This window comes from Dreissena polymorpha, chromosome 6 (assembly GCF_020536995.1).
Source record: "Dreissena polymorpha isolate Duluth1 chromosome 6, UMN_Dpol_1.0, whole genome shotgun sequence".
NCBI classification, from domain to species: domain Eukaryota; kingdom Metazoa; phylum Mollusca; class Bivalvia; order Myida; family Dreissenidae; genus Dreissena; species Dreissena polymorpha.
This window is the reverse complement of record NC_068360.1, coordinates 48,069,849-48,096,242: the sequence shown is the minus strand read 5'-3', so window position 1 is coordinate 48,096,242 and position 26,394 is coordinate 48,069,849. Positions and strand designations below refer to the sequence as shown.

At 37.0% G+C, this 26,394-nt stretch overlaps 1 protein-coding gene across 6 annotated transcripts in view; it reads left to right on the top strand.

Annotated features, from left to right (window-relative positions):
• Positions 1–26,394, top strand: part of LOC127833513 (myosin-VIIa-like) — a 111,853-nt gene that overhangs the window by 63,902 nt on the left and 21,557 nt on the right. For 3 of the 6 annotated variants that reach the window (XM_052358801.1, XM_052358802.1, XM_052358803.1), the window contains exons 20-31: positions 172–204; positions 12,015–12,317; positions 13,208–13,539; positions 13,845–13,962; positions 14,376–14,678; positions 15,277–15,504; positions 15,815–15,964; positions 16,894–17,159; positions 18,214–18,383; positions 18,673–18,696; positions 21,682–21,869; positions 22,929–23,044. In XM_052358801.1, coding sequence (XP_052214761.1) covers positions 172–204; positions 12,015–12,317; positions 13,208–13,539; positions 13,845–13,962; positions 14,376–14,678; positions 15,277–15,504; positions 15,815–15,964; positions 16,894–17,159; positions 18,214–18,383; positions 18,673–18,696; positions 21,682–21,869; positions 22,929–23,044 — 2,231 coding nt within the window. The remainder of the gene's footprint in view (positions 1–171; positions 205–12,014; positions 12,318–13,207; positions 13,540–13,844; positions 13,963–14,375; positions 14,679–15,276; positions 15,505–15,814; positions 15,965–16,893; positions 17,160–18,213; positions 18,384–18,672; positions 18,697–21,681; positions 21,870–22,928; positions 23,045–26,394) is intronic. The other 3 variants (XM_052358805.1, XM_052358804.1, XM_052358806.1) reach the window with 3 other exon arrangements.

Below are 26,394 nucleotides of genomic sequence, written 5' to 3'. Positions count from 1 at the left end.
TTTGCAAAAATGTTGTGGTGTGCTGTCCGTCCAAATCTGGAATTGTTAATTAATATTAGTATTACCAATTTTACAAGTATTACAGCACATTTTAATATTCATTGGCAGAAAATCAGTTCTTAATACAGTGTCAATCTGCCCCATTAAGATTGTGTGTTTTCTTTGTCACAGGATGGGGATCTAGATGATGGGTTTATATTCGCTGTATGTATAGTTTGATACGTAACCTCTGCATAGTGATTGTTAGCCTACACTGCCACTCCTCCCCTTTCCAGCTTTTTGGAACCTGTAACTGGATAAAACGCAGTGATGGTTCAGTGTGAAACAGTGGTAAATAATCAGAACAATGTTTCAGTAAGCTCTCGTAAGTGATTACCACTCATAATTTCATTTACAAAAATAACAGAATATTTAAAATTTAGTAGCATACCAGGGTTATTCAAAGTGTCAATTGGATTTGAAAGCATTCAAAGAGTGCAGAGGCAATATTCAGACATTTTTTTAAAGAAATCTTTACTTATCTTAAGTTTCATGTGTAAACAAGTATGTATAAAAAATTATACAATGTGATGAACAATTCTAAAAATTGTCGGTAAAAATCTAAAGCATGTAAGCGCTTTTTTACAATATTTTGAGTTGTGTTTTTTTATGATAGAATATTCATGCATTATACTGTAACTGGCCTCCACACAAAAATGTATTACATTTAATGGGTATTACTTTAGAAAATTGGTCAATTTTAAGTTCTCCAAATTATTTTGTGAAAAACAAAAAGTATCCAAACTGGCATACAAAAACAAAATGTAGGGGTGGATTATTTACACTTTCCACTTTCGCACTGAACCATCTATCATTTTAGCTCATCTATTTTTTGAAAAAAAATTATAAGCTATTGTCATCACCTTGGCGTCGGCGTCGGCGTCCGGTTAAGTTTTGTGTTTATAAGGTACACTTTTCTCATAAAGTATCAAAGCTATTGCATTCAAACTTGGTACACTTACTCACTATCATGAGGGGACTGGGCAGGCAAAGTTAGATAACTCTGGCGTGCATTTTGACAGAATCATATGCCCTTTTTATACTTAGAAAATTGAAAATTTGGTTAAGTTTTGTGTTTAGGTCCATTTTTCTCATAAAGCATCAAAGCTATTGCATTCAAACTTTGTACACTTACTAACTATCATGAGGGGACTGGGCAGGCAAAGTTAGATAACTCTGGCTTGCATTTGACAGAATTATGTGCCTTTTTTATACTTAGACAATTGAACATTTGGTTAAGTTTTGTGTTTAGGTCCACTTTATTCCTAAAGTATGAAAGCTATTGCTTTCATACTTGCTACACTTACTTACTATCGTAAGGGGACCGTGCAGGCAAAGTTATGTAACTCTGACTGGCATTTTGACATAATTATGGCCCCTTTATACTTAAAAAATTGAACATTTCGTTAAGTTTTGTGTTTTGGGCCGCTTTACTCCTAAAGTATCTTTGCTATTGCACACAAACTATCATAAGGGGACTGTACGGAACAAGTTGCATAAATCTGGTTGTCATTTTGACAGAATTATGGCCCTTTTTTTACTTAGTAACTTTGAATATATGGTTAAATTTTGTGTTTACATCCACTTTACTTCTAAAGTATCAAGGCTTTTGCTTTCAAACTTCAAATACTTTCATACTATCATGAGGGTACTATACCTGGCAAGTTGAAATTTACCTTGACCTTTAAATGACCTTGACTTTCAAGGTCAAATAATTAAATTTTGCAACAATTGCCATGACTTCGTTATTTATGATCAGATTTGATTGATGACCACACCCTGACACTATACCCCCCCAACCCCCCCCTTTTTTTTGGAAACATAGTTAAAAAACAAAAATATATATTTTTATTATTTTATTTTTGAAAGACTGTCCAACTATCCCACCCTAGAATCCCCCCCCCCCCCCCAAAAAAAATATTTTTAGCTCATCTATTTTTTGAAAAAAAATTATGAGCTATTGTCATCACCTTGGCGTCGGCGTTGGCGTTGGCGTCGGCGTCCGGTTAAGTTTTGCGTTTAGGTCCACTTTTCTCAGAAAGTATCAATGCTATTGCATTCAAACTTGGTACACTTACTTACTATCATGAGGGGACTGGGCAGGCAAAGTTAGATAACTCTGGCGTGCATTTTGACAGAATTATGTGCCCTTTTTATACTTAAAAAATTGAAAATTTTGGTTAAGTTTTGCGTTTAGTTCCACTTTTCTCAGTAAGTATCAATGCTATTGCATTCAAACTTGGTACACTTACTTACTATCATGAGGGGACTGGGCAGGCAAATTTAGATAACTCTGGCATGCATTTTGACAGAATTATGTGCCCTTTTTATACTTAGAAAATTGACAATTTTGGTTAAGTTTTGTGTTTAGGTCCATTTTATTCCTTAAGCATTAAAGCTATTGCTTTCATACTTGCAACACTTACTAACTATCATAAGGGGACTGTGCAGGCAAAGTAATGTAACTCTGACTGGCATTTTGACAGAATTATGTGCCCTTTTTATACTTAGAAAATTGAAAATTTGATTAAGTTTTGTGTTTAGGTCCACTTTATTCCTACAGTATCAAAGCTATTGCTTTCATACTTGCAAGATTTATGAACTATCATAAGGGGACCGTGCAGGCAAAGTTATGTAACTCTGACTGGCATTTGAACGGAATTATGGGCCCTTTATACTTAGAAAATTGAAAATTTGGTTAAGATTTATGTTTTGGTCCACTTTACCCCTAAAGTATCATAGATATTGCTTTCATACTTGGAACACTCACAAACTATCATAAGGGTACAGTAAAAGGACAAGTTTCATAACTCTGGTTGTCATTGTTACGGAATTATGGCCCTTTTTTGACTTAGTAACTTTTATTAGAGCTATCCTACTCACCCCGGCGTCAGTGTTTCCGTTTCCGTTAGCGTGCAAATGTTCAATTTTTTGTACTTCCCCAATTATTTTCATTGTCCCTTGACATATTGCTTTCATATTTTGCATACTTGTTTACCAACATGACCCCAACCTATAAACAAGAGCAGACAACTCTATCAAGCATTTTTTCATAATTATGGCCCCTTTTCCACTTAGAATATGCAGCAAATGTTAAAGTTTGCGTACTACCCCGATTATTTTCAATGTCCCTTGACATATTGCTTTCATATTTTGCATGCTTGTTTACCATCATGACCCCAACCTAAAAACAAGAGCAGACAACTGTTTCAAGCATTTTGACAGAATTATGGCCCCTTTTATACTTAGATAATTGAATATATTGCTTAAATTGACATAACTTCTTTATTTATGATCAGATTTTATTAATACTCTGACAAAACAACACTTACCTGAATACCACAATGGATTCCACCCAAACAATACCCCACGCCCCAACCCAGAATCCCTGCCCCCCTCCATCTCCCCCCCCAAAAAAAATTTTTTTTTTTCCTTTTTTTATTTTTGAAAGATCTTCTCATAAATGACCACACCCCACATTATACCCCCCCTGCCCCCCTCACCCCCCCCCCAATTTTTTTTTTATTTTATTTTTTATTTTTGAAAGATCGTCTAATAAATTACTGAATATGATCAATTTTCCCCATCATGGCCTACATTATACTGTCAAGCACTCCAATAGTCAAGCGCTGTCCTCTGACAGCTCTTGTTTTAGACTGCGTTGACCTGCGACGATTTAAAATGGTATAGTGGTTAAATTGGAGGAAAATAAGACCTGTTTTGATTTTGTGGTCACCCTTGTCAAAAAATAACCCACTTTTTATACCAAAACACACTTAAACCAACATAAAACTATGTTTTTTCTGAGTTTTTCTTAGCAGAAGTTGGTTTTTGATATTAAAAGCGAGTTTTATGTGCGCTAAACTGTGCTTAACTGAGTTTAAAGTTGGTTATTTTAAGAAGATGTGTGTTTAAGCGAGTTTTTTTCTGTAAGAAGTCGGTTTTTTGTGTGTCAAAAGTGAGCCTTTTTATTTATGAGTTGGTTTATGTGTGTTTAAGTGTGTCTTTTTGTTTTATAAGCGAGTCTTTTACAACAGAAGTTGGTCTTTTTTTAAACAGAAGTGGGTTTAAGCGAGTTTAAATTGGTCTTTTTGTAAATAAGTTGAGAGCTGCAACGAGGCTTAAAGACTCACTTTAACACACTTTTCAATAAGTTGGTCTTTAAGTTGGTCTTTTGTTTATTAATATAACTCATCAATGAAACAATAATTCTTCAACTAGGTCTTTGTTTGATGTTTATAGCCATAAATAATACAAGTCAATTGTAATGGGGCTTTTTTTACAGCTTGTTTGCCATTGTCCCTATTGTACATTTGTGTGCTCCCCATAATTTTTAGGGAATATTGGATGAAAATGGCTCTTTCAGAACATCACAGGTTCACAGATGGACAACAAGTATCACTGACAAAAACTATAACAATGGTTAAGCTTAGTTTTATACATAATACATGAAAGAGTTTGTGTTTCACTTTGATTTTTTTCTTTATGTTTGTTTTTATTATAAACAATATCTTATTATTGTTTTATGTCTTAAAATTATTTTATTTTTTTAAATTTTAAAATAATCTTATATGATTGTTTATATTTGTTTAAAAAAGTATTTACTAGTTAAATCTGCATATTTAAATAATTATGGTATTGGTAACATTATTTTGGAAATGATCTATTTATTTTTGTATATAAGTTATGCAAGATTTTGATATTTTCATATGATACCATCATATCCATTTTCTTAATTTGCAATAAAATAATAAAATGCCAAACATGACCTGTGTTACATCAACTGTCATCAAAATAACAAGACAATACCTAAAAACACCCTTATTTCACACCACTAACAATAAACAGATAACAATCTGTCAGGCATTCAGAGCTAAACAGGGTACTGATTATCTAGGGGTAGATAAGGCTACTGATGGGGTTTGCTTAGACATAAGGCTGTGTGGAATGAGATATAAGGCTTTTGATTGGCCACTGCACAAGGAGTGTTATCTTTTTGAAAACAACAACTTTTGAAAAACAAGCTGGTGTCAGCAATTTAATATTGAGCTAAATTTAATTCAGCAACATTAATATAAAGAAGTGAAAGACTTATAATGGTAGTGTAAAATATCTTGAAATTCTGTCAGCATGAAGTATTGTGTGATGAAAACAATGTGTTTTTTACTACAATGTGGAAATCAACAATAAGTTGGTTGGAAAGGAGGTTGAACTGCCTGTTTTTTTGGAATACTGAAGAACAGTTTTAACAGGTTTGTATTGTCATTTCTTCATCCCTTTTTTTATTAAGTTTATTGAATTAATTATGATCATTATCATATTTATGTATTGTCACTGGGAAATGTAAATGGATAAGTTATTGCATTGCAATTTAAAGGAAAAACAACTCAATTTGAAGCAAAAATAGATAAACTTACACATGAAAAAGTGTAAATGTTGTGTACAGTGAATAATTTTGGTTATGTTTCATGGTTATTGTCATCTTAAATTTTATTTATAGCTATTTCTGGTATTACTGAACGGATTCCTTTCCCTCATACTTAATTAGAACTTATATATTTTAATTTTGAAGGTTAAACTCTTTCCACGGGGCAAAATTTAGGGTGCTGGACGTTTCGTGCCACTACCAGTTCGTGCCACTGATATTTGTGTAGGAGGGCATTGGACGTTTCGTCCCACTGATAATACATAGGCGGATAGGTGTGAATAATACCGTATAGGTGTGAAATCATAACATAAAACTTTCGCACCTTTGATTGTAACATCTGTTCAATGGGAAAACAACAATGTTTTTTTTTCAAGATTGTTTGTTTAAGAGTCAATTTAAATGCTTCATATAATACATTAACAATACATTACATAAGTATATTAAAACATCAGAAGTGAATGCAAACATACATTTTAAAAAAAATGCATCATACCCAATCTGTTAGGATTATCTTGTGTTGGCAGAGATTACATAAATATATACAAACATTTGCAATAAATTGACATTAAGAACATCAGAAGTGAATGCATGCATACATTTTAACAATATCTAGATTGATAACATAAATATATTCAAACGTTGTTTTAATACACATATACAAAAGTGCACAAATATAGAAACACAAATACAACAGCATACTATCCTATCATACACATACACAAATCATATAAACAATGTATTGCATTTCAGAAGTTCTCATCGTGGATGTCATCCTGGGTTGTGCTCGGTCCCAGCCCAATGATATGGCTGCACGTCGCTCTCAGCAGTTGAGTAGTTGTCATGTCACGTCTTCGTTCTTCTCCCAGATCTCGAGGAGCCGCCCGTGCACTTCTTTGAAAATTTTACGGTGTATCCGAGTCAGGGCGTTCTCCGACACAAGGCGAATTGTCAGATCCACTGTTTCTGCCTCACGGCGCAACAGGGGGACGAGCACGTAAAATCCTAGGTCGGGACGCCCTGCTCGACCGTTGATTCTGCGATGCCATCCTGGAAAAAAGAAATATGTTGTGAACTATATGATGTATATTAGTTTGTATTTAATAATATTTAAATTATAACTATCCAATGAAAATGTGATATATTAGTTTTTATAAGATAATATTTAAATTATAACTATCAATTGAAAATAATATATTGCTTTATTATTCTATATATGTAAAAAAAATACCTTTAACGTCGTTGTTCGTTCGTACCGTCTGGCGGTATTATATACTGTGTGTTCAACTGACTTTATTTACTCCTTCAATGAATTACACAGTTTGTATAATAATTAAAGCGGCGAGTTGTTTACTAATTGGTTACTAATTGGCCATTAAAAGCCCGTGTCGGTAAATTAAAGGCCCGAGTCGGTAATTAATTGTTTGCTAATTACGTAAATACACATACGGCTAATTAAAAGTTTGTGAGTCGATAGTAAAGCATAAGCTTTTCTTAAAAGAAAAAGACCAACTTTATTTCAAATTGTATTATTTTTCATTCGTGTTATATATTATTATTTATGTATATAATATATACAATTGAAGCATAGAAAATAACAGCATTTCATGTTTTATATTTATGAAACATAATGAACTATGCACACATGTTTTTATACTAACAATAAATCATTTTATTTTATTATTACAAGCGCATACACATGATTTATAAAAAATAACAACACTTTATGCTTTATGTTTATCGCATATAATACACTATTTACAAATATTAGTATACTAACGATAAATCATTTTATTTGTTTGTTATTTATAATCATAATTGTCAACATTGTTGTAATTTTCTACATTTACACACACCCCTATATCATTCACACCTATACGGCATTATTCACACCTATCCGCCTATATATTATCAGTGGGACGAAACGACTACCCCTTTTCAACACAAATATCAGTGGCACGAACTGGTAGTGGCACGAAACGTCCATAAACCTGGTAAACCCAAAATTTACATTGATGGGAAGATCCTTTGGAAAGAATGTGCATCATCGCCTGCCTGATGTATGGACTTTTATACCTGGTTTTTACCCTGCACGAGCTGGCAAACTTGAGGGGAACAAGAGTGGGGAAACCTCGCCCTGTCCTTGACCAAGAAAGCAGGATTTGTTGAGAGGTAAACTAAACAGGTTATTGCATTTAAAATGCAACCAGTCAACACAGCCAAATGAGATCACGCATCTTGGTACATTTTCAAACTGCATTTTCTACCAAACGCAATTTCTTTTAATAATTGATGAAAAGTGCTAAGTCACATGTGATCACGGGATTAAAATTTCAAAAATAAACAAACAAAAACAACAAGCAAATAACTTATATGTATTATTATGAAAGCAACAAGATTACCATAACAGCAATATTTCATAGTTAAGTGGAACGAAAACATAACCAATTAACATGTTTGAAGAATGCCTTGCACTTTTGAAAGTGTTTTGGTATTAATCCTTTGCAGATCAACTGGCGTAAGAGATCCTCAAGAGGAGAAGGACACAAGCAGCATCAATGGTACATGTCGCTCCAGCACCTGCTTTCCAGGTCTCTCTACCAGCTGCCTCCGCCCGCCAAGATCAGGTCTAGGTCCCTGCACTGGCTGCCGTCCAGGTCCCTTAGCGGCCAAGGTCTCTCCAGTGGCTGCTGTGCAGGTCCCATGACCGTATGCCGTCAAGGTCCCTCCACACGCTGAAATCCAGGTTCCTCATTCTGCTGCGGTTCAGGTACCTCCAACAGCTGAGATCCAGGTCTCTGCAGCAGCTGCGGTCTAAATACTCCCCCCGCAGTGGTCCACTGCAGTTAACCTTTTGCTTTAAAATCTTCCATAAATGTTATTATTGTATAATATACTGTAAAAATTATATGTTTGTATTATTTTGCGGTGTACTATATTTGTCATATAAACATAATATCGTACACATTGTCTTTTTTTCCTTTAAACCACACGGGGCTTATAATGAACTGTTGTAATTGCTTCACAAAAACCATTTTTTCTAGAACATATCGGTCCAAAATTATTTTTTTTTCACACTGCAAAATCCCACAAAAGGCTCACAAAAAACCTACTTTAAAAAAAAACTCACTGTTAAAACCCACAAAAAACCAACTTACCCAAACCCACAAATGTTTTCTTCACAGATAAAATACTGTTAATAACTAGGTTTAAAGCGAGTTAAAAGCATGTTTTCACTGTGAAAAAAACTAAGAAAGGCTTGCTTTCAGCTCACTTTTCGCTCACTTAAAAACCGTGTTAAGCCTGCTTATAGCTCACATTTTAAACACACTATTTACCCACTTAAAACCAACTCCACAGACAGAAGTTGGTCTAAGCATGTTTAAAAAACCTCAAAAAAACCAACTTGTAGAAAATCATACTCACTTTAAACCCACTTAAGATGGTTAAAAAACCCACTATGTTGGTTTAAAGCGAGTTAAACCAAGATTTAACTCAGAAAAAACCAAGTCGGTAAGCTAAAAAACCAAGTCGGTAAGCTAAAAAACCCAGTCGGTAAGCTAAAAGCGTGTCTGAAAAAATCCGCTTTTAGCACAGTGCAAATACCACAAAGTTAAACACAGCTGAAGAAAACTCACTTTAAACCCACTTAAGACGGTTAAAAAACCCACTATGTTGGCTTTAAGCGAGTTAAACCAAGATTTAACTCGGATAAAACCAAGTCGGTAAGCAAAAAGTGTGTTTAAAAGACTCGCTTTTAGCTCGGTGCCAATACCGCAGGGTTAAACCCAGTTTAAAACTGGGTTATAACCGGATTTTGCTCACTATTTTGACAAGGGCAAGATCACATTGGCTTGTATCAAGAAATTGGTTTCATCATTACATCTTTGGAATGCTTTGGCTTACAGTCATCTAAATATGCATATTGATGCATATTGATCTTAAGGTCAGAGGTCAATGTCACAAAGTTTCAAACTCAACCACTTATTTGATAATTGTTTGTTTTTTTCTCTTTAATTTTCTGTCTTTATCTGTGATCAATTTGTATCCCCAGCCGAAGTTGGAGGGATAAAGAATTGTTGTTGTCCGTCCTTCAGTCCGTCCGTCTGATCACAAACTTTTCAGAGCTTTAACTCAGAAACTACATGTATATAAATATCAACATGAAACTTTATGAGTGTATAGATGTCAATGAGGAAAAGTGCTGTTCACAAGATCCATAACCCTACACTTTCTTAGATAAGAGTTATTGCCCTTTGCTTTTTGTATTGTGTAACTTTTCATGTCATCTTGCATATACCATACAAGATTTAATCATGAAATTTCATGGATGTATTGATATCAATGAGAAAAAGTGTCATGCTTAAGAACCATAACCCCACACTTTCTTAAATTAGGGTTATTGCCCATTGTTTTTTTTGTATAATGTATCTGTTCAGGGCTATATCTCAGATACCATACAAGATTTCATCATGAAACTTAATAAGTGTATTGATATCAATGAGGAGAATCACCTTGCACAAGAACCATTTCGCTACTCTGTCTGAAATATGAGTTATTGCCCATTCATTTTGTTCTACAATGTAACTTTCAGGCTATATATCAGATACAATAAAAGTGTTTTTTTTTCATGAAACTTCATTGGCTTGTTCAGATCAATGAGGAGAATTGAGATGCATTAAGACAATTACCCTACACTTGATTTTTTAAGTGCCCAACCACTATAGTGGGGGACATATTGTTTTTGCCCTGTCTGTTGGTTTGTTTGTGTGTTTGTTTGTTTGTTTGCCCAAACTTTAACATTTGCATTAACTTTTGCAATATTGAAGATAGCAACTTGATATTTGGCATGCATGTGTATCTCATGGAGCTGCACACTTTGAGTGGTGAAAGGTCAAGGTCATCCTTCAAGGTCAAATGTCAAATACATAGCTTCAAAGCAGCGCAAAAGGGGACATAGTGTTTCTGACAAACACATATCTTGTTTAAGATTATACCTTATATCAAGGCATTTGCACTCATCCATAATAAAATAAAATGTATTTGGCAGGGGATATCAATTCAACAAATGTGCTTGTTTCTGTGTTTAAGTTGATACTTTCATGTTCCAATGTTCATTTCGTCAACTTAATTTTGCAGGCATAAAAGTTTATTGGATTTTTTTTTATTTAATGCTAAGTGATACAAATTATTCAAGAAATACTTCCTCATACTATTTCTTATTAACCTGGCTAGGGAAACAACTTTTTAAATGTGTTTATTTGATTTTAATATTACTATTGCTTCATACCCATATAAATTCCAATTACAATTTTAATTTTTACTGGGGAAGTGTTTTTAAACAGTTGACCTCAATGAAAATCAAAATTTGTTGATTTACATTTTTAAGCCCCCGGTAGGGTGGCATATAGCAGTTGAACTGTCATTCTGTGTGTCCCTCCAAAAAACTTTAACATTGGCCATAACTTTTGCAATATTGAAGACAGTAACTTGATATTTGGCATGTATGTGTATCTCCTGAAGCTGCACATTTTGAGTGGTGAAAGCTCAAGGTCATCCTTCAAGGTCAAAAGTAAAAAATACAATGCAAGGGAATTAATAAGCTTTAAAAGGGAGATAATTTCTAATCCTGCCAAATGATATATTGAAATTTTATTTCAAAGCAGCGCAATATGGGGCATTGTATTTCTGACAAAAACATCTCTTGTATTAAGTTTGCATAAAGGTGCTTTATATGTTTAGTCTGCCTGTTATCTTTCTTTTGGTCATATATTTCAAATGCCTTAGAAAGTTTGAATTTATTTTCTCTCGCTTTGTGATAGTAGCATATGCAGAGATTTATTGATTTTTTAACAAAATCCTTGATAAAAAGAAAGTAATTGTTTATCCAACTGGTTTTACTTAGTGTTGACATTTTTGAAAGTTAAAGAATCTGACCATTACCTAAATATTGAAATCTCTAGATTTTCTGCACACTGAAACTTAATGTCAACTAGTATAGTCATTTCATTTACCTTGAACCAAATACTTTTGTTCAATTGTATTTACCAAATAATACTAAGCATAGACTTGCATTGTAGTATTAGTAAAATAATATAACAAGTTTTACATTTGTTTCATAATTCAATAATATAACAATTTCATTCAAAGATAACCCTTTGGTACTTGTACAAACATAATTCACAAAAATCATCTTAAAAAAATAAAACAAAAAGAAAACAATTCAAAGGATCTGTAAATTCTTATTGCATTTTTATTTAACCCTTCCCTGCTCAGGAGTAAAAAAAGACATCTATATACAACCAGCTTAAAACCAGAACAGCCTGCACGAGTGTTTAGGTTTTATGCTGTTTGCTGTGTATCAGTACCTTACAGCTTGAAATAATGCATTTTAAAATTTAAAAGAGTAAGAAAGGTGTTAGATTTAATTTGATTTTTTAAGGGATTAGAATTGTGCCAAAGAGCCTAGCTGAGTGGTAAAGTGTTAAGTTAATAAAAGAACATGTTAACTGAAATGTTGTGTAGCTTTCACTCTTTTGAACTATTTTAGGATCTGGAGGAAAAGCGTCGAAGAGCAATTTCCGACATGGACTATGACATTAGTGAAGGGCACATGCCTTTCGTACAACCAGACGAAGAAGACCTTTCTGAATACAAGTTCGCCAAGTTTTCCGCGACGTTCTTCCAAGCCAACGCGACGCACACCTACATTCGGCGACCAATCAGAACGTCGCTGCTGCAGTTGAAGTCAGAGAGCGATCACATGGCCGCACTTGCCGTCTGGATTACAATCCTGCGATTCATGGGAGATCTCCCCGAACCGAAAGTGTACACTGGAGTACAAGACACTAGGGTGAGGACACTCATCTATCCCCTCATCCCTCTACCCCAGAACATATATTATGCATATAAAATATGCTATATAATTGGGCCCCCTCCCAACAAAAAATAAAATAAATTAAAATAAAATAGCCCTCTCTGACCGTATAATGACAAAACAAGTATGTAAATTCTAATTATTGTTATTTTTATTGTATTGATTATGTTCAATTAGGATTGGATATCAATCTGCTTAAAGTCAGTATTTAGAGAATTAAAAATATTGTCATTTAACACCCCCCCCCCCCTCCCACCACCTTTATAAGGTTGTTTGATTAAAATATCCTAAATTATCTTATTTTTTTATTATGGATTACTTTGGATCTTAACTAAGACAAACATTTATAATTTGTTGCTTTTAAAATCAAAGATTATGATTGAACACTGATCTGGGACAGCGGGACTTATAATGCATGACTAAGCCCACATTAATTACACCTTGTTTTTCCAGAGTGAGGCTCAATTCAAAACCCATGCAGTCACACTTCATTGCCCATGCAGTCACACTTCATTGTCCATGCATTCACACTTCATTGCCCATGCAGTCACACTTCATTGCCCATGCAGTCACACTTCATTGCCCATGCAGTCACACTTCATTGCCCATGCAGTCACACTTCATTGTCCATGCAGTCACACTTCATTGCCCATGCAGTCACACTTCATTGCCCATGCAGTCACACTTCATTGCCCATGCAGCCACACTTCATTGCCCATGCAGTCACACTTCATTGCCCATGCAGTCACACTTTATTGCCCATGCAGTCACACTTCATTGCCCATGCAGTCACACTTCATTGCCCATGCAGTCACACTTTATTGCCCATGCAGTCACACTTCTTTGCTATATTTTTTCACTTCCAGGACACGACTCCAGTGATGACGAAGATCTACTCAACGCTGGGCCGCAAGTTCAACAAGAAAGACCTGGAGGAGGCCCAGAGGATGAACATGGAGCTGGAGAACGAGCCTGCGGCCATGATGCGGGTCAGCGGGAAACGCAGCATACGCAAAAAGATGGTGTCTTTGACCTTGAAGAAGAAGTCGAAGATCACAGAAGAGTTCAAAAGTCACCTAGGTGACTCTGAGTACTACTCGCCTACCGGGCAGAACGCTCTGCTGGAGGAGAAACCCACCACGAACCTCGAGAAACTGCATTTCATTATAGGCCATGGAATTCTGAGGCCTGATTTGAGGTAAAGAATATAGAACATTGTAATATAGGATTTTAAATTTTTTGTATCAGTATTAACAATTGATAATACTGTACTTTTATTTATTGCTATAACATAAAATATTCAATATTTTCATGAAAATATTGTCCTTTATATTTTTCATTTGCCTGACTAGGGTTACTCTAATACACTACATAGTGGAAGACATTTAGCACGAACTCGTCCAGATGTACATGTATGCATATCCCAAAACTTGTGTTTTGAACACCTTTAACTACGGAAAGATTTGGCTCAAACTTTTATATTATAATGACCTTCTGTTTCAGAGACGAGATCTACTGCCAGATTGCCAAGCAGTTGACCCAGAACCCGTCTCGATCCTCCCACGCCCGCGGCTGGATCCTCCTCTCCCTCTGTGTTGGATGCTTCGCACCTTCGGACAGGGTAGGTAACTCTTATTTATCAGTCATGTGGATTGTCCCCCTTGAGAATCAAAATGCACTAGCTCTGGGCAAATAGGCTGATGAAGAACTTTGGTTTTGCTCTCACAAGATGAATGATGTGAGTTTTAATTTTGATAAGTTGTCAACAAGATTTATAAAGAAACTTATGTCTGGTCTTTTACCTATTGAAAATAATTTTCTCCCTTATATTTTAATGTTTTTCTTACCTCATTCAGATAACACTGTTGCAGCCAATAAAATTTCAGTAGCAATTAAAATCCAGCGGTGTATCATTCTTTTAAATTTAAATAAAACTAAATTAGCAACAAGGAGTAAGTTTCTGCTGTGCAGTGGAAATGAATAAGCTATTCAGCATAAATGAACATTGATTTGACTGGTTGCTTTCCATTACAGTTCATCAAGTATCTACGTAACTTCATCAGTGAAGGTCCACCTGGCTACGCTCCATACTGCGAAGAACGCCTGAGACGAACCTTTGCAAATGGCACACGCAACCAGCCACCATCTTGGCTAGAGCTTCAGGCCACGAAATCCAAGCGCCCACTGATGTTGCCCATCACGTTCATGGACGGGAACACTAAGACGCTTCTTGCCGACTCTGCCACGACCGCCAGAGAGCTCTGCCAACAGCTCGGCGAGAAGATTGTGCTCAGTGATCAGTTTGGATTCTCACTCTACATTGCTCTCTTTGACAAGGTTTGCTATTTTATTATTTGTAGGTCATAATTTGCATTTATTTTATGGGAAGACCAATCCACAAATTTTACTCAAACAAATAAAAAATTACAGACACATTTTTTTTCCAAAATTTGAAATACATGAAAAAGTTTTTTTTTTTTAAAAACCTCACAATTTTATGGCGATGCATATTAATGGTTTTAATAATCCAAGCAGCGCAAAAATATTTGCACAGAGCATTTGTCTCTATGACATGTATTTTTTGTTTGATGTATTATTGAATAGCTATATGATTTTTTTTAACTTTCAGATTGTTTATAGAGAAATATCTGTGAATTAAAACTGATATTTTACTGTTTCAAACAGTAAAAAATAACAGTGAAAATTATTGATAGTTTTCATCGTTTTACCAGAACTATTTTTAGATATCTTTGGTTTCCTCATTGTAACCCTCTTAAAAGAAAATTTGATGAATTTGGTGGAATATTTTCTATGATCACTCTTGAATTAAAATCGATATTTCACCAAACCCAAGAAATATACTCTATTTGTTCATAATTTCTCATCCATGGAAAGAAGGTATTTGACACTACCCTCCCCATCCTGCTCTTTCCAGGTGTCCTCCCTTGGAAGCGGTGGAGACCACGTGATGGACGCAATCTCCCAGTGCGAGCAGTATGCCAAGGAGCAGGGCGCCCAGGAGAGGAACGCCCCCTGGCGGCTATTCTTCAGGAAGGAGATCTTTGCACCCTGGCACGACCCCAGCGAGGACGCCACGGCAACCAACCTGATCTACCAGCAGGTTGTCAGGGGAATCAAGTTTGGGGAATACCGCTGTGACAAGGTATGTTTGATATTGGCTTTATTAGTTGTGTTCCGTGACATGTTGAATTTATAGACAAAGGTAACTGATGCGCTGTTAAAAGGTCAATTTGATACTGTAGAATGATGCTTTTATTTTTCAATATCATGAAAATTTGGGTATTCATAAAATCTCTCATTTTCCTTTGATTTTCTTGGATTTTTTACTTAATGTCTTATATAAACTTTTGGCTTTGACCTTGTTTGGACATCTGATTGTTTGGTTAAACTCTAATTAAATTGATATTTCAATGGACATTAATGATTAATTTCCAATATTTATTATCCCACAGGAGGATGACCTGGCTATGATCGCTGCCCAACAGCACTACATCGAGTACGGCTCCAACATCGGTGTGGAGCGTCTACAGAGCCTCCTGCCGACCTACATACCGGACAGCATGCTTGCCAAACCCAACGCCATCTCCTTCTGGATTCAGCAGGTAGGAGCTTGATTCCATGTTAACCCTTTTCCACTTAGAAGCAAATTGATAATGGTTATATGCAAACAGCATAAAACCAGAACAGCCTACGAGTACCTTGCAGTCTGTTCAGGTTTTATGCGGTTTGCTGCTTGTAAGTAATTTAGGGTTCAAAATGAAGTCCTTTAAAATTGGAATATAGTTTACTTTCAGATCTCAAAATTAATGTAATTCGATTTTCTATATGATTACAAACGAGTCAAATTGCTTTACTGAGTGGTAAAGGGTTAGGAAGCAATTTAAGATGACAAACGAAAATATAGAATCTAGCAATATGCCTATAATATTTATAATATTATGCCTATATATGTAAAATCTATCTGAACTGTCCATGAACACAATATACAGGCGTATGTGTTGATAGACTTTCGATGGAAATATCATGTATCAATATAAAAGCAATCCGTAATGTGCACACTTCTGTAAAGAAAACATGTTTGGCGGCCAGATCAGGTCACTTTTATAAACAATTTATGCTCGTGACATTATTTACTTGGAACTGTATTCAAAATTTAACATGGCATGGTCAAACCTCGGGGCAAGTTAATGTTATCTGTAAATTAATTACTCACTGGCTGCATTTTATACATAAATGATCTTTAGAAATTAGCCTTGTTCCAAGAAAGGGCTTAATGCATGTGCATACCAGATTAGCCTGTGCAGTCCGCGAAGGCTTATCAGGGACAACACTTTCTGTTTTATGGTATTTTTTTGTTTAAAAAACTTCTCCACCTAGCAAAAATTCAGTCAAGGTTCAAATTTAGTGTCGTCCCAGATTAGAATGCGCAGACTGCACAGGCTAATCTGGGAGAACACTTCACGCACCTGCATTCAGCCTAATTTTCCGAGAACAAGATACATATTTTAAAATTTGCCTATCACATTATAAGGTAAACCAGAAGATCAAGGGCCCTTACTTTGCCGGCGATAAGATCCAGGCAATGAAGGTGAAGGAGGACATTGTAAGCTATGCAAAGTACAAGTGGCCGCTGCTGTTCTCGCGATTCTATGAGGCGTACAAATTTGCTGGACCGAGTCTGCCAAAAAACGACGTAATTATCGCAGTAAACTGGACCGGCGTGTACGTTGTGGATGATCAGGAGCAAGTTCTGCTGGAGTTGTCTTTCCCCGAGATCACGGCTGTCTCTAGTAGCAGGTATTGTGTATGATAACAAATGTGAGTGTGAAAGTGTTGTATTTGTTATGGAAGTGAGACGCAGATAGATCATTTTAGCTTTCAATATTTGTATATATTAATGACAATTTCAGTTTGAAATCATTAAAGGATTTGATATAGGAATGTTAACTCGATGCTACAGTTTAAGCTAAGCAAATCTATATGTTATCAATATTTCTTTTTCTGGGCCCTGTCTTGATAAAAGATCTTAAGACAAATGTGTGTTACAATATAAATTTTAGGGCATAAAAAATAGGAATTAATGCACAAATTGTTCACAAAATAATAGAAATCCAAATAATTGAAAAGAAATCAAAAGAAGTAATACAATTTTCTCATCATCGAGTAAAAGATGATAAGATAACAGAAACTTATTCAAATGTTTCTGAATTCTATTGGCTGTACGTTTAAAACAACTATTCAATTTAAGTACTTAATAGTAATGTTCCCTATTTTGAATTGCAACTTCGCTTTTATTGTCTAATTGTTGAATGATGACGTAAGAATAATTTTTAAAATTAATGTCCCAGTAAGAGAATATAGATTATCTAGTGAGGGTTAAACAATTATGAAGGGCTGATTTCAAAATCTCACTGTACAGTGAATTTATTTGAAAATTACAATGGTAATTTGTTACCTTCTATATAGGTTAAATGCAGGGTCACTGAAAAATAGAAATACAATTAAGACAACAAAATTGTCATAGGTTATAATAAGAATGTATTATAATACATTATTTTGTCACAATCAAAAATGCACTACTCAATTATTCATAAAATATGGCTTCTTTTATTGTAAATCTTTAAAATGCATAACACTAATCAAGCAATTTGAACAAATAGGTATATAGTACCTTATGTTCAAAATAAGGTACCTAATGTCCCAAGCCTGTATTGCCCAGTCGTAGCCAGTAAGATTTTGGCCCCAAATATTATAGTTTAAGTAGTGAACACATTTGACAAAATTGTTCAAAAAATGCAAAAATATTAAACTTTTCCTTTAAAAATAATGAAAAATCATATTAAACTTTCAGGACTGGTAAAATGCATGGACAGAGTTTCACCCTTGCGACAGTGAAGGGTGACGAGTACACATTCACGTCTCCAAACGCAGAGGACATTCGTGACCTTGTGGTGACCTTCCTGGAGGGGCTCAAGAAGCGCTCCAAATACGTGATCGCTCTGCAAGACTACAGTGGACCAGGTAATGATTGTTAGTCTTGCTCAAGGTAAAGGGGACTTAATGCATAAAGTGGTGTCCTAGATATGCCTGATCAGTCTGCACAGGCTAGTCAGGTACAACACTTAGTGCTCAGGTACAACACTTTGCGCTTTTATGGAATTTTTGTTTAAAGGAAGTCTCTTCTAAACTAAACTCCAGTTTAATGCATGTACTTTAAGTGTCGTCCCAGATTGTACATAATTTGTCTTTATATGTTCTGTTTAACAAATAAATTATGCAAAGATTTTACTCTAAAATCATTACCTTTCAGCCGCAACTCTTGCCAAAGTTATAGGTATATGTTGGGCAACCTTTGCATAACATGTTGGCTACTAACAATTTTCCATTGTGTCCTTTGTTACATGTGCCTGAAGTTGATGATATTCACTAATTGATTGGTAATTGGGTCAGTAAGTGTGACAAAATACTGATACTAAATTAGAGTATATCATACAATGTGTTGTATGAAAGTTTAACTTATCACTCCATCAAATTTTGGAAGATCAATACTTTTAAAAGTTTTTGCTGTGTTCTTTTAATCTTGTTGTTGGGTGGGAGATCCTTCAATTTCACCTATGCAACTACAATTTCCTAATTCATTGCCTGTTTGCAAATCTCTCTCAAAATATTAACTCATTACCCTGCATGAAATGTTGTAAATACTTTGTCAGCAGATGTGTTTTATTTTTCAACCAAAAGAGAGTTCATACCTCTGCACTGATTAAGGATAAGCCACATCTGCTGTCTGCATTTATAGTTTTAATCCTTTTTACCCAAATCATACAGAAGCCATAGAAAACATGAAATTCCCACTTTCCCGCCTACATCCTGAATTTATCCTTGCCAATGTGAAATTTTCACTATCCCAATAACATAGATTGCTGAATATATATTGCCAATGTGAAATTTTCACTATCACAATTACATACATTTCTGAATATATCCTTGCCAATGTGAAATTCTCACTATCCCTTCTTCATACATTTCTGAATATATCCTTGCCAATGTGAAATTCTCACTATCCCTTCTTCATACATTTCTGAATATATCCTTGCCAGTGTGAAATTCTCACTTCTTCATACATTTCTAAATATATCCTTGCAAATGTGAAATTCTCACTATCCCTTCTTCATACATTTCTGAATATATCCTTGCCAATGTGAAATTCTCACTATCCCTTCTCCTACATTTCTGAATACATCCTTGCCAATTTGAAATTCTCACTATCCCTTCTTCATTATTTCTGAATTTATCCTTGCCAATGTGAAATTCTCACTATCCCTTCTTCATACATTTCTGAATATATCCTTGCCATTGTGAAATTCTCACTATCCCTTCTACATACATTTCTGAATATATCCTTGCCAATGTGAAATTCTCACTATCCCTTCTTTATACATTTCTGAATATATTCTTGCCAATGTGAAATTCTCACTATCCCAATTATTACATACATTGCTGAATATACCAGTATCCTTGCCAATGTGAAATTTTTACTATCCCAATTACATACATTGCTGAATATATCCTTGCCAATGTGAAATTCTCACTATCCCTTTTACATTCACTGCTGAATATATCCGTGTCGATGTTAAATTCTCACTATCCCTTCTACATACACTGCTGAATTTCTCCATGTCAAAATGTTCCCCTCCTGGGTAGTGGTCATGGTTGAGACTGGATTAAATGATGCAAATGTGCCGAAATTCTTTGTATTTCTTTTTTAGCATCTTTCATGATTTTATTAACATATTAATACATTAATTTTGATGTGAAATTTGCACGTCACAGTATTTTACCCTTATTTTACTTATTATTTTGGTAGAAGTCACCATTCTTTGAGGAATGAACCATTCTACATGCAAACCTTCTGGTAAAACTCAATAACTATTATGTTCTATAGTATTATTTATTTAAGTTTTTGTGATGAGGTATAATTCCTTGTACCCCAAATGATTTTTTTCTTGATCTTTTCTGTCTATCTGTCTCATATATTTCTTAATGCAATTATTTGTTCTTCGCTTATGTCTACATAAAGTGTACAAGCTCTGGTTTTTAATTATCACCGCAGTTTCTGATTATACTTTTAAATTATACATAATTATAATCTTCAAACATAAAATATTCTACACTTATATTTTTACCTGATGTACAATAATGAATACAAAAACATATAACAAGTACAATTTCCTTAACATTTGCATGATCCTGTTAAACATGTATTGTATGTATATAAAAGAAACATGATCTGTATTCTATCTGAATGTTAGCTATAGAACAACCTAAATAGAAGTGGCAAATAAATGATTTTTGCTCTCTGAAAACATGGTTTGATGCATGTGTGTAAAGTTTTGTCCAACAGTAGCCTGTGCATTATGCACAGGCTAATCAGGGATGGCACTTTACACTTTTATGGTATTTTTTGTTTAAAAGAAGTGTCTTCTTAAGAAGCAAAAATCCAGTTTTGGCAGAAAGTGTAGTCCCTGATAAGGCTGATTGCACAGGCTCATGTGCAACGACTCATTACGCACATGCATTAAGCCCCTTTTCCTTAGAGCTCACTCAAATATTCCATATTACATCCTGAGCGATCCAGAGCAAATGCAAACAAGTGAACTTATTGCCAACATTTACCATAAGCTTGAATTATTGTAAGATAAGTTTTACACAGTTTTGAAATAAAAACTAGATGTTAGCTTCTGAAAATTGTCTGTGCTGCTAAGTGATAATGGTAAAGATTTAATATATGTTATGATTGTTGTTATTTGCAGTTAATTATAAAAATGGATGATTTGTAAAAATCAATTCTGATGACGCTCCATTAAAATGATATTAAACACATTTCCTCTTTAAGTGGAATTTCATGTTAGAACTATTTCCTGTATTTATGTTTTATGTTTAAAGGTTTAAGTATGTATCATTATTACTAAACTTTCAATCACAATGTCTCAACCATCCATATAAATAGTAATTTGTCAATCTTTTGTCCAATTTTGTTAGCAATCACAAGAGAGATTTGTCAATCTAAGCTCCTACTTTTTTACCTATCACAAAAGTTTGGTAACCAGTATTAATGTTAATTAAATGGTCCCCTTGATAATTAATGCTCCACTTTGCTCTATTTGAGCAGCACTGAGGGAAAACGGGGCTTTATGAGTGTGCGTGAAGAGTATTCCCAGATTAGCCTGTGTAGTCAACGCAGGCTAATCAGGGACAACACTTTCTGCATTTATACAATTTTAATAAACTTAAACCTAAACTTGTAGACTCTTATTTTCAGGTGATGGTTCCTCGTTCCTCAGTTTCCAGAAGGGAGACCTGATCACGCTTGTCCAGCAGAACGGTGAGACGGTGATGAACTCGGGCTGGTGTGTGGGTGAGTGCATGCGTACCGGGAAACGTGGAGACTTCCCGGCGGAGTGCGTGTACGTTCTGCCTACCATTACCAAGCCACCGCCAGAAATACTGGTAAGTTTAAACCTATTTATTTGAGCTGGATTGCATCAAAAGCCAAAGGCTTATTCAAATGCTCTTGAGTCTGTTTCCTGGGTAAAACCAGTTGTTGGTGGCATTTGGGGGGATGTAAAGAATGCTCACACAGTGTGGATCAGACTTGTGACCTCCCAGTTGAAAACCAAACACCATATTCACTATGCCAGGGAGACCTTTAATATTGTATGTGAATTAGACCTTCAATGAAAACGAATTCAAAACTGCACACTTGTTTCATTATTTAGGAATTATTACTTGAAAAGTCAGTTGAGACTTTCCATCAAAATTAAGTGAGAACTGGTATAAAATATAAGAGAAATTTGTTTTATGCAGTGTGTCTATAATGCAGATGCTAAATATTTCCAAAATAACTGCAAATGTCCTGCTGGGAAGACGACCTTTGTCCTATACAATGTTTTAGAACCTGTTTGTACAATCTACTGACCCAAACATGTTCTATACAATTTTTCAGAACCTGTTTATACAATCAACTGACCGCTATGTGCCCTATGTCATATACAATGTTTCAGAACCTGATTATACAATCTACTGACCCCAATGTGCCCTATGTCCAATACAATGTTTCAGAACAGAACCTGTTTATACAATCAACTGACCGCAATGTGCCCTATGTCATATACAATGTTTCAGAACCTGATTATACAATCTACTGACCCCAATGTGCCCTATGTCCAATACAATGTTTCAGAACAGAACCTGTTTATACAATCTACTGACCTCCTATACAACATTTCAGAACATGTTTATACAATCTAATGACCCCACCATGTTCCATACAATGTTTCAGAACCTGTTTATACAATCTAATGAACCCCACCGTGTTCTATTCAATGTTTCAGAACCTGTTTATACAATCATGTGACCCCGCCATGTTCTATTCAATGTTTCAGACCTCATATACAACATTTCAGAACCTTTTTATACCATCTAATGATCCCACCATGTTCTATTCAATGTTTCAGAACCTGTTTATACAATCAAATGACCCCCACCATGTTCTATTCAATGTTTCAGAACCTGTTTATACAATCTACTGACCCCAACATGCTGTCCCAGACGGTGGGGGAGGTGGTACCAGAGCCTGGGGAGAAACCATATACCCTGGAGGAGTACAGTCTGGACCACTTCAGGTAAGCCTTAGACCCTGGAGGAGCACAGTCTTGACCACTTCAGGTAAGCCATATACCCTGGAGGAGTACAGTCTGGACCACTTCAGGTAAGCCATATACCCTGGAGGAGTACAGTCTGGACCACTTCAGGTAAGCCATATACCCTGGAGGAGTACAGTCTGGACCACTTCAGGTAAGCCATATACCCTGGAGGAGTACAGTCTGGACCACTTCAGGTAAGCCATATACCCTGGAGGAGTACAGTCTGGACCACTTCAGGTAAGCCATATACCCTGGAGGAGTACAGTCTGGACCACTTCAGGTAAGCCATATACCCTGGAGGAGTACAGTCTGGACCACTTCAGGTAAGCCATATACCCTGGAGGAGTACAGTCTGGACCACTTCAGGTAAGCCATATACCCTGGAGGAGTACAGTCTTGACCACTTCAGGTAAGCCATATACCCTGGAGGAGCACAGTCTTGACCACTTCAGGTAAGCCATATACCCTGGAGGAGTACAGTCTGGACCACTTCAGGTAAGCCATATACCCTGGAGGAGTACAGTCTGGACCACCTCAGGTAAGCCATATACCCTGGAGGAGTACAGTCTGGACCACTTCAGGTAAGCCATATACCCTGGAGGAGTACAGTCTGGACCACTTCAGGTAAGCCATATACCCTGGAGGAGCACAGTCTGGACCACTTCAGGTAATCCTTATACCCTAGAGGAGTACAGTCTTGACCACTTCAGGTAAGCCTTATACCCTGGAGGAGTACAGTCTGGACCACTTCAGGTAAGCCATATACCCTGGAGGAGTACAGTCTGGACCACTTCAGGTAAGCCATATACCCTGGAGGAGTACAGTCTGGACCACTTCAGGTAAGCCTTATACCCTGGAGGAGTACATTCTTGACCACTTCAGGTAAGCCATATACCCTGGAGGAGTACAGTCTTGACCACTTCAGGTAAGCCTTATACCCTGGAGGAGTACAGTCTGGACCACTTCAGGTAAGCCATATACCCTAGAGGAGTACAGTCTTGACCACTTCAGGTAAGCCATATACCCTGGAGGAGTACAGTCTTGACCACTTCAGGTAAGCCATATACCCTGGAGGAGTACAGTCTGGACCACTTCAGGTAAGCCATATACCCTGGAGGAGTACAGTCTGGACCACTTCAGGTAAGCCATATACCCTGGAGGAGTACAGTCTGGACCACTTTAGGTAAGCCATATACCCTGGAGGAGTACAGTCTTGACCACTTCAGGTAAGCCATATACCCTGGAGGAGTACAGTCTGGACCACTTCAGGTAAGCCTTAGACCCTGGAGGAGCACAGTCTTGACCACTTCAGGTAAGCCTTATACCCTGGAGGAGTACAGTCTGGACCACTTCAGGTAAGCTATATACCCTGGAGGAGTACAGTCTGGACCACTTCAGGTAAGCTATATACCCTGGAGGAGTACAGTCTTGACCACTTCAGGTAAGCCATATACCCTGGAGGAGTACAGTCTGGACCACTTCAGGTAAGCCATATACCCTGGAGGAGTACAGTCTGGACCACCTCAGGTAAGCCATATACCCTGGAGGAGTACAGTCTTGACCACTTCAGGTAAGCCATATACCCTGGAGGAGTACAGTCTTGACCACTTCAGGTAAGCCATATACCCTGGAGGAGTACAGTCTGGACCACTTCAGGTAAGCCATATACCCTGGAGGAGTACAGTCTGGACCACCTCAGGTAAGCCATATACCCTGGAGGAGTACAGTCTTGACCACTTCAGGTAAGCCATATACCCTGGAGGAGCACAGTCTTGACCACTTCAGGTAAGCTATATACCCTGGAGGAGTACAGTCTGGACCACTTCAGGTAAGCCATATACCCTGGAGGAGTACAGTCTGGACCACTTCAGGTAAGCCATATACCCTGGAGGAGTACAGTCTGGACCACTTCAGGTAAGCCATATACCCTGGAGGAGTACAGTCTGGACCACCTCAGGTAAGCCATATACCCTGGAGGAGTACAGTCTTGACCACTTCAGGTAAGCCATATACCCTGGAGGAGTACAGTCTTGACCACTTCAGGTAAGCCATATACCCTGGAGGAGTACAGTCTGGACCACTTCAGGTAAGCCATATACCCTGGAGGAGTACAGTCTGGACCACCTCAGGTAAGCCATATACCCTGGAGGAGTACAGTCTTGACCACTTCAGGTAAGCCATATACCCTGGAGGAGCACAGTCTTGACCACTTCAGGTAAGCTATATACCCTGGAGGAGTACAGTCTGGACCACTTCAGGTAAGCCATATACCCTGGAGGAGTACAGTCTGGACCACTTCAGGTAAGCCTTATACCCTAGAGGAGTACAGTCTTGACCACTTCAGGTAAGCCATATACCCTGGAGGAGTACAGTCTTGACCACTTCAGGTAAGCCTTATACCCTGGAGGAGTACAGTCTGGACCACTTCAGGTAAGCCTTATACCCTGGAGGAGTACATTCTTGACCACTTCAGGTAAGCCATATACCCTGGAGGAGTACAGTCTTGACCACTTCAGGTAAGCCATATACCCTGGAGGAGCACAGTCTTGACCACTTCAGGTAAGCCTTATACCCTGGAGGAGCACAGTCTGGACCACTTCAGGTAAGCCTTATACCCTGGAGGAGCACAGTCTTGACCACTTCAGGTAAGCCATATACCCTGGAGGAGTACAGTCTTGACCACTTCAGGTGAGCCATATACCCTGGAGGAGTACAGTCTTGACCACTTCAGGTGAGCCATATACCCTGGAGGAGTACAGTCTTGACCACTTCAGGTGAGCCATATACCCTGGAGGAGCACAGTCTTGACCACTTCAGGTAAGCCTTATACCCTGGAGGAGTACAGTCTTGACCACTTCAGGTGAGCCATATACCCTGGAGGAGCACAGTCTTGACCACTTCAGGTAAGCCTTATACCCTGGAGGAGTACAGTCTTGACCACTTCAGGTAAGCCATATACCCTGGAGGAGTACAGTCTTGACCACTTCAGGTGAGCCATATACCCTGGAGGAGTACAGTCTTGACCACTTCAGGTGAGCCATATACCCTGGAGGAGTACAGTCTGGACCACTTCAGGTAAGCCTTATACCCTGGAGGAGTACAGTCTTGACCACTTCAGGTAAGCCTTATACCCTGGAGGAGTACAGTCTGGACCACTTCAGGTAAGCTATATACCCTGGAGGAGTACAGTCTGGACCACTTCAGGTAAGCCATATACCCTGGAGGAGTACAGTCTGGACCACTTCAGGTAAGCCTTATACCCTAGAGGAGTACAGTCTTGACCACTTCAGGTAAGCCATATACCCTGGAGGAGTACAGTCTTGACCACT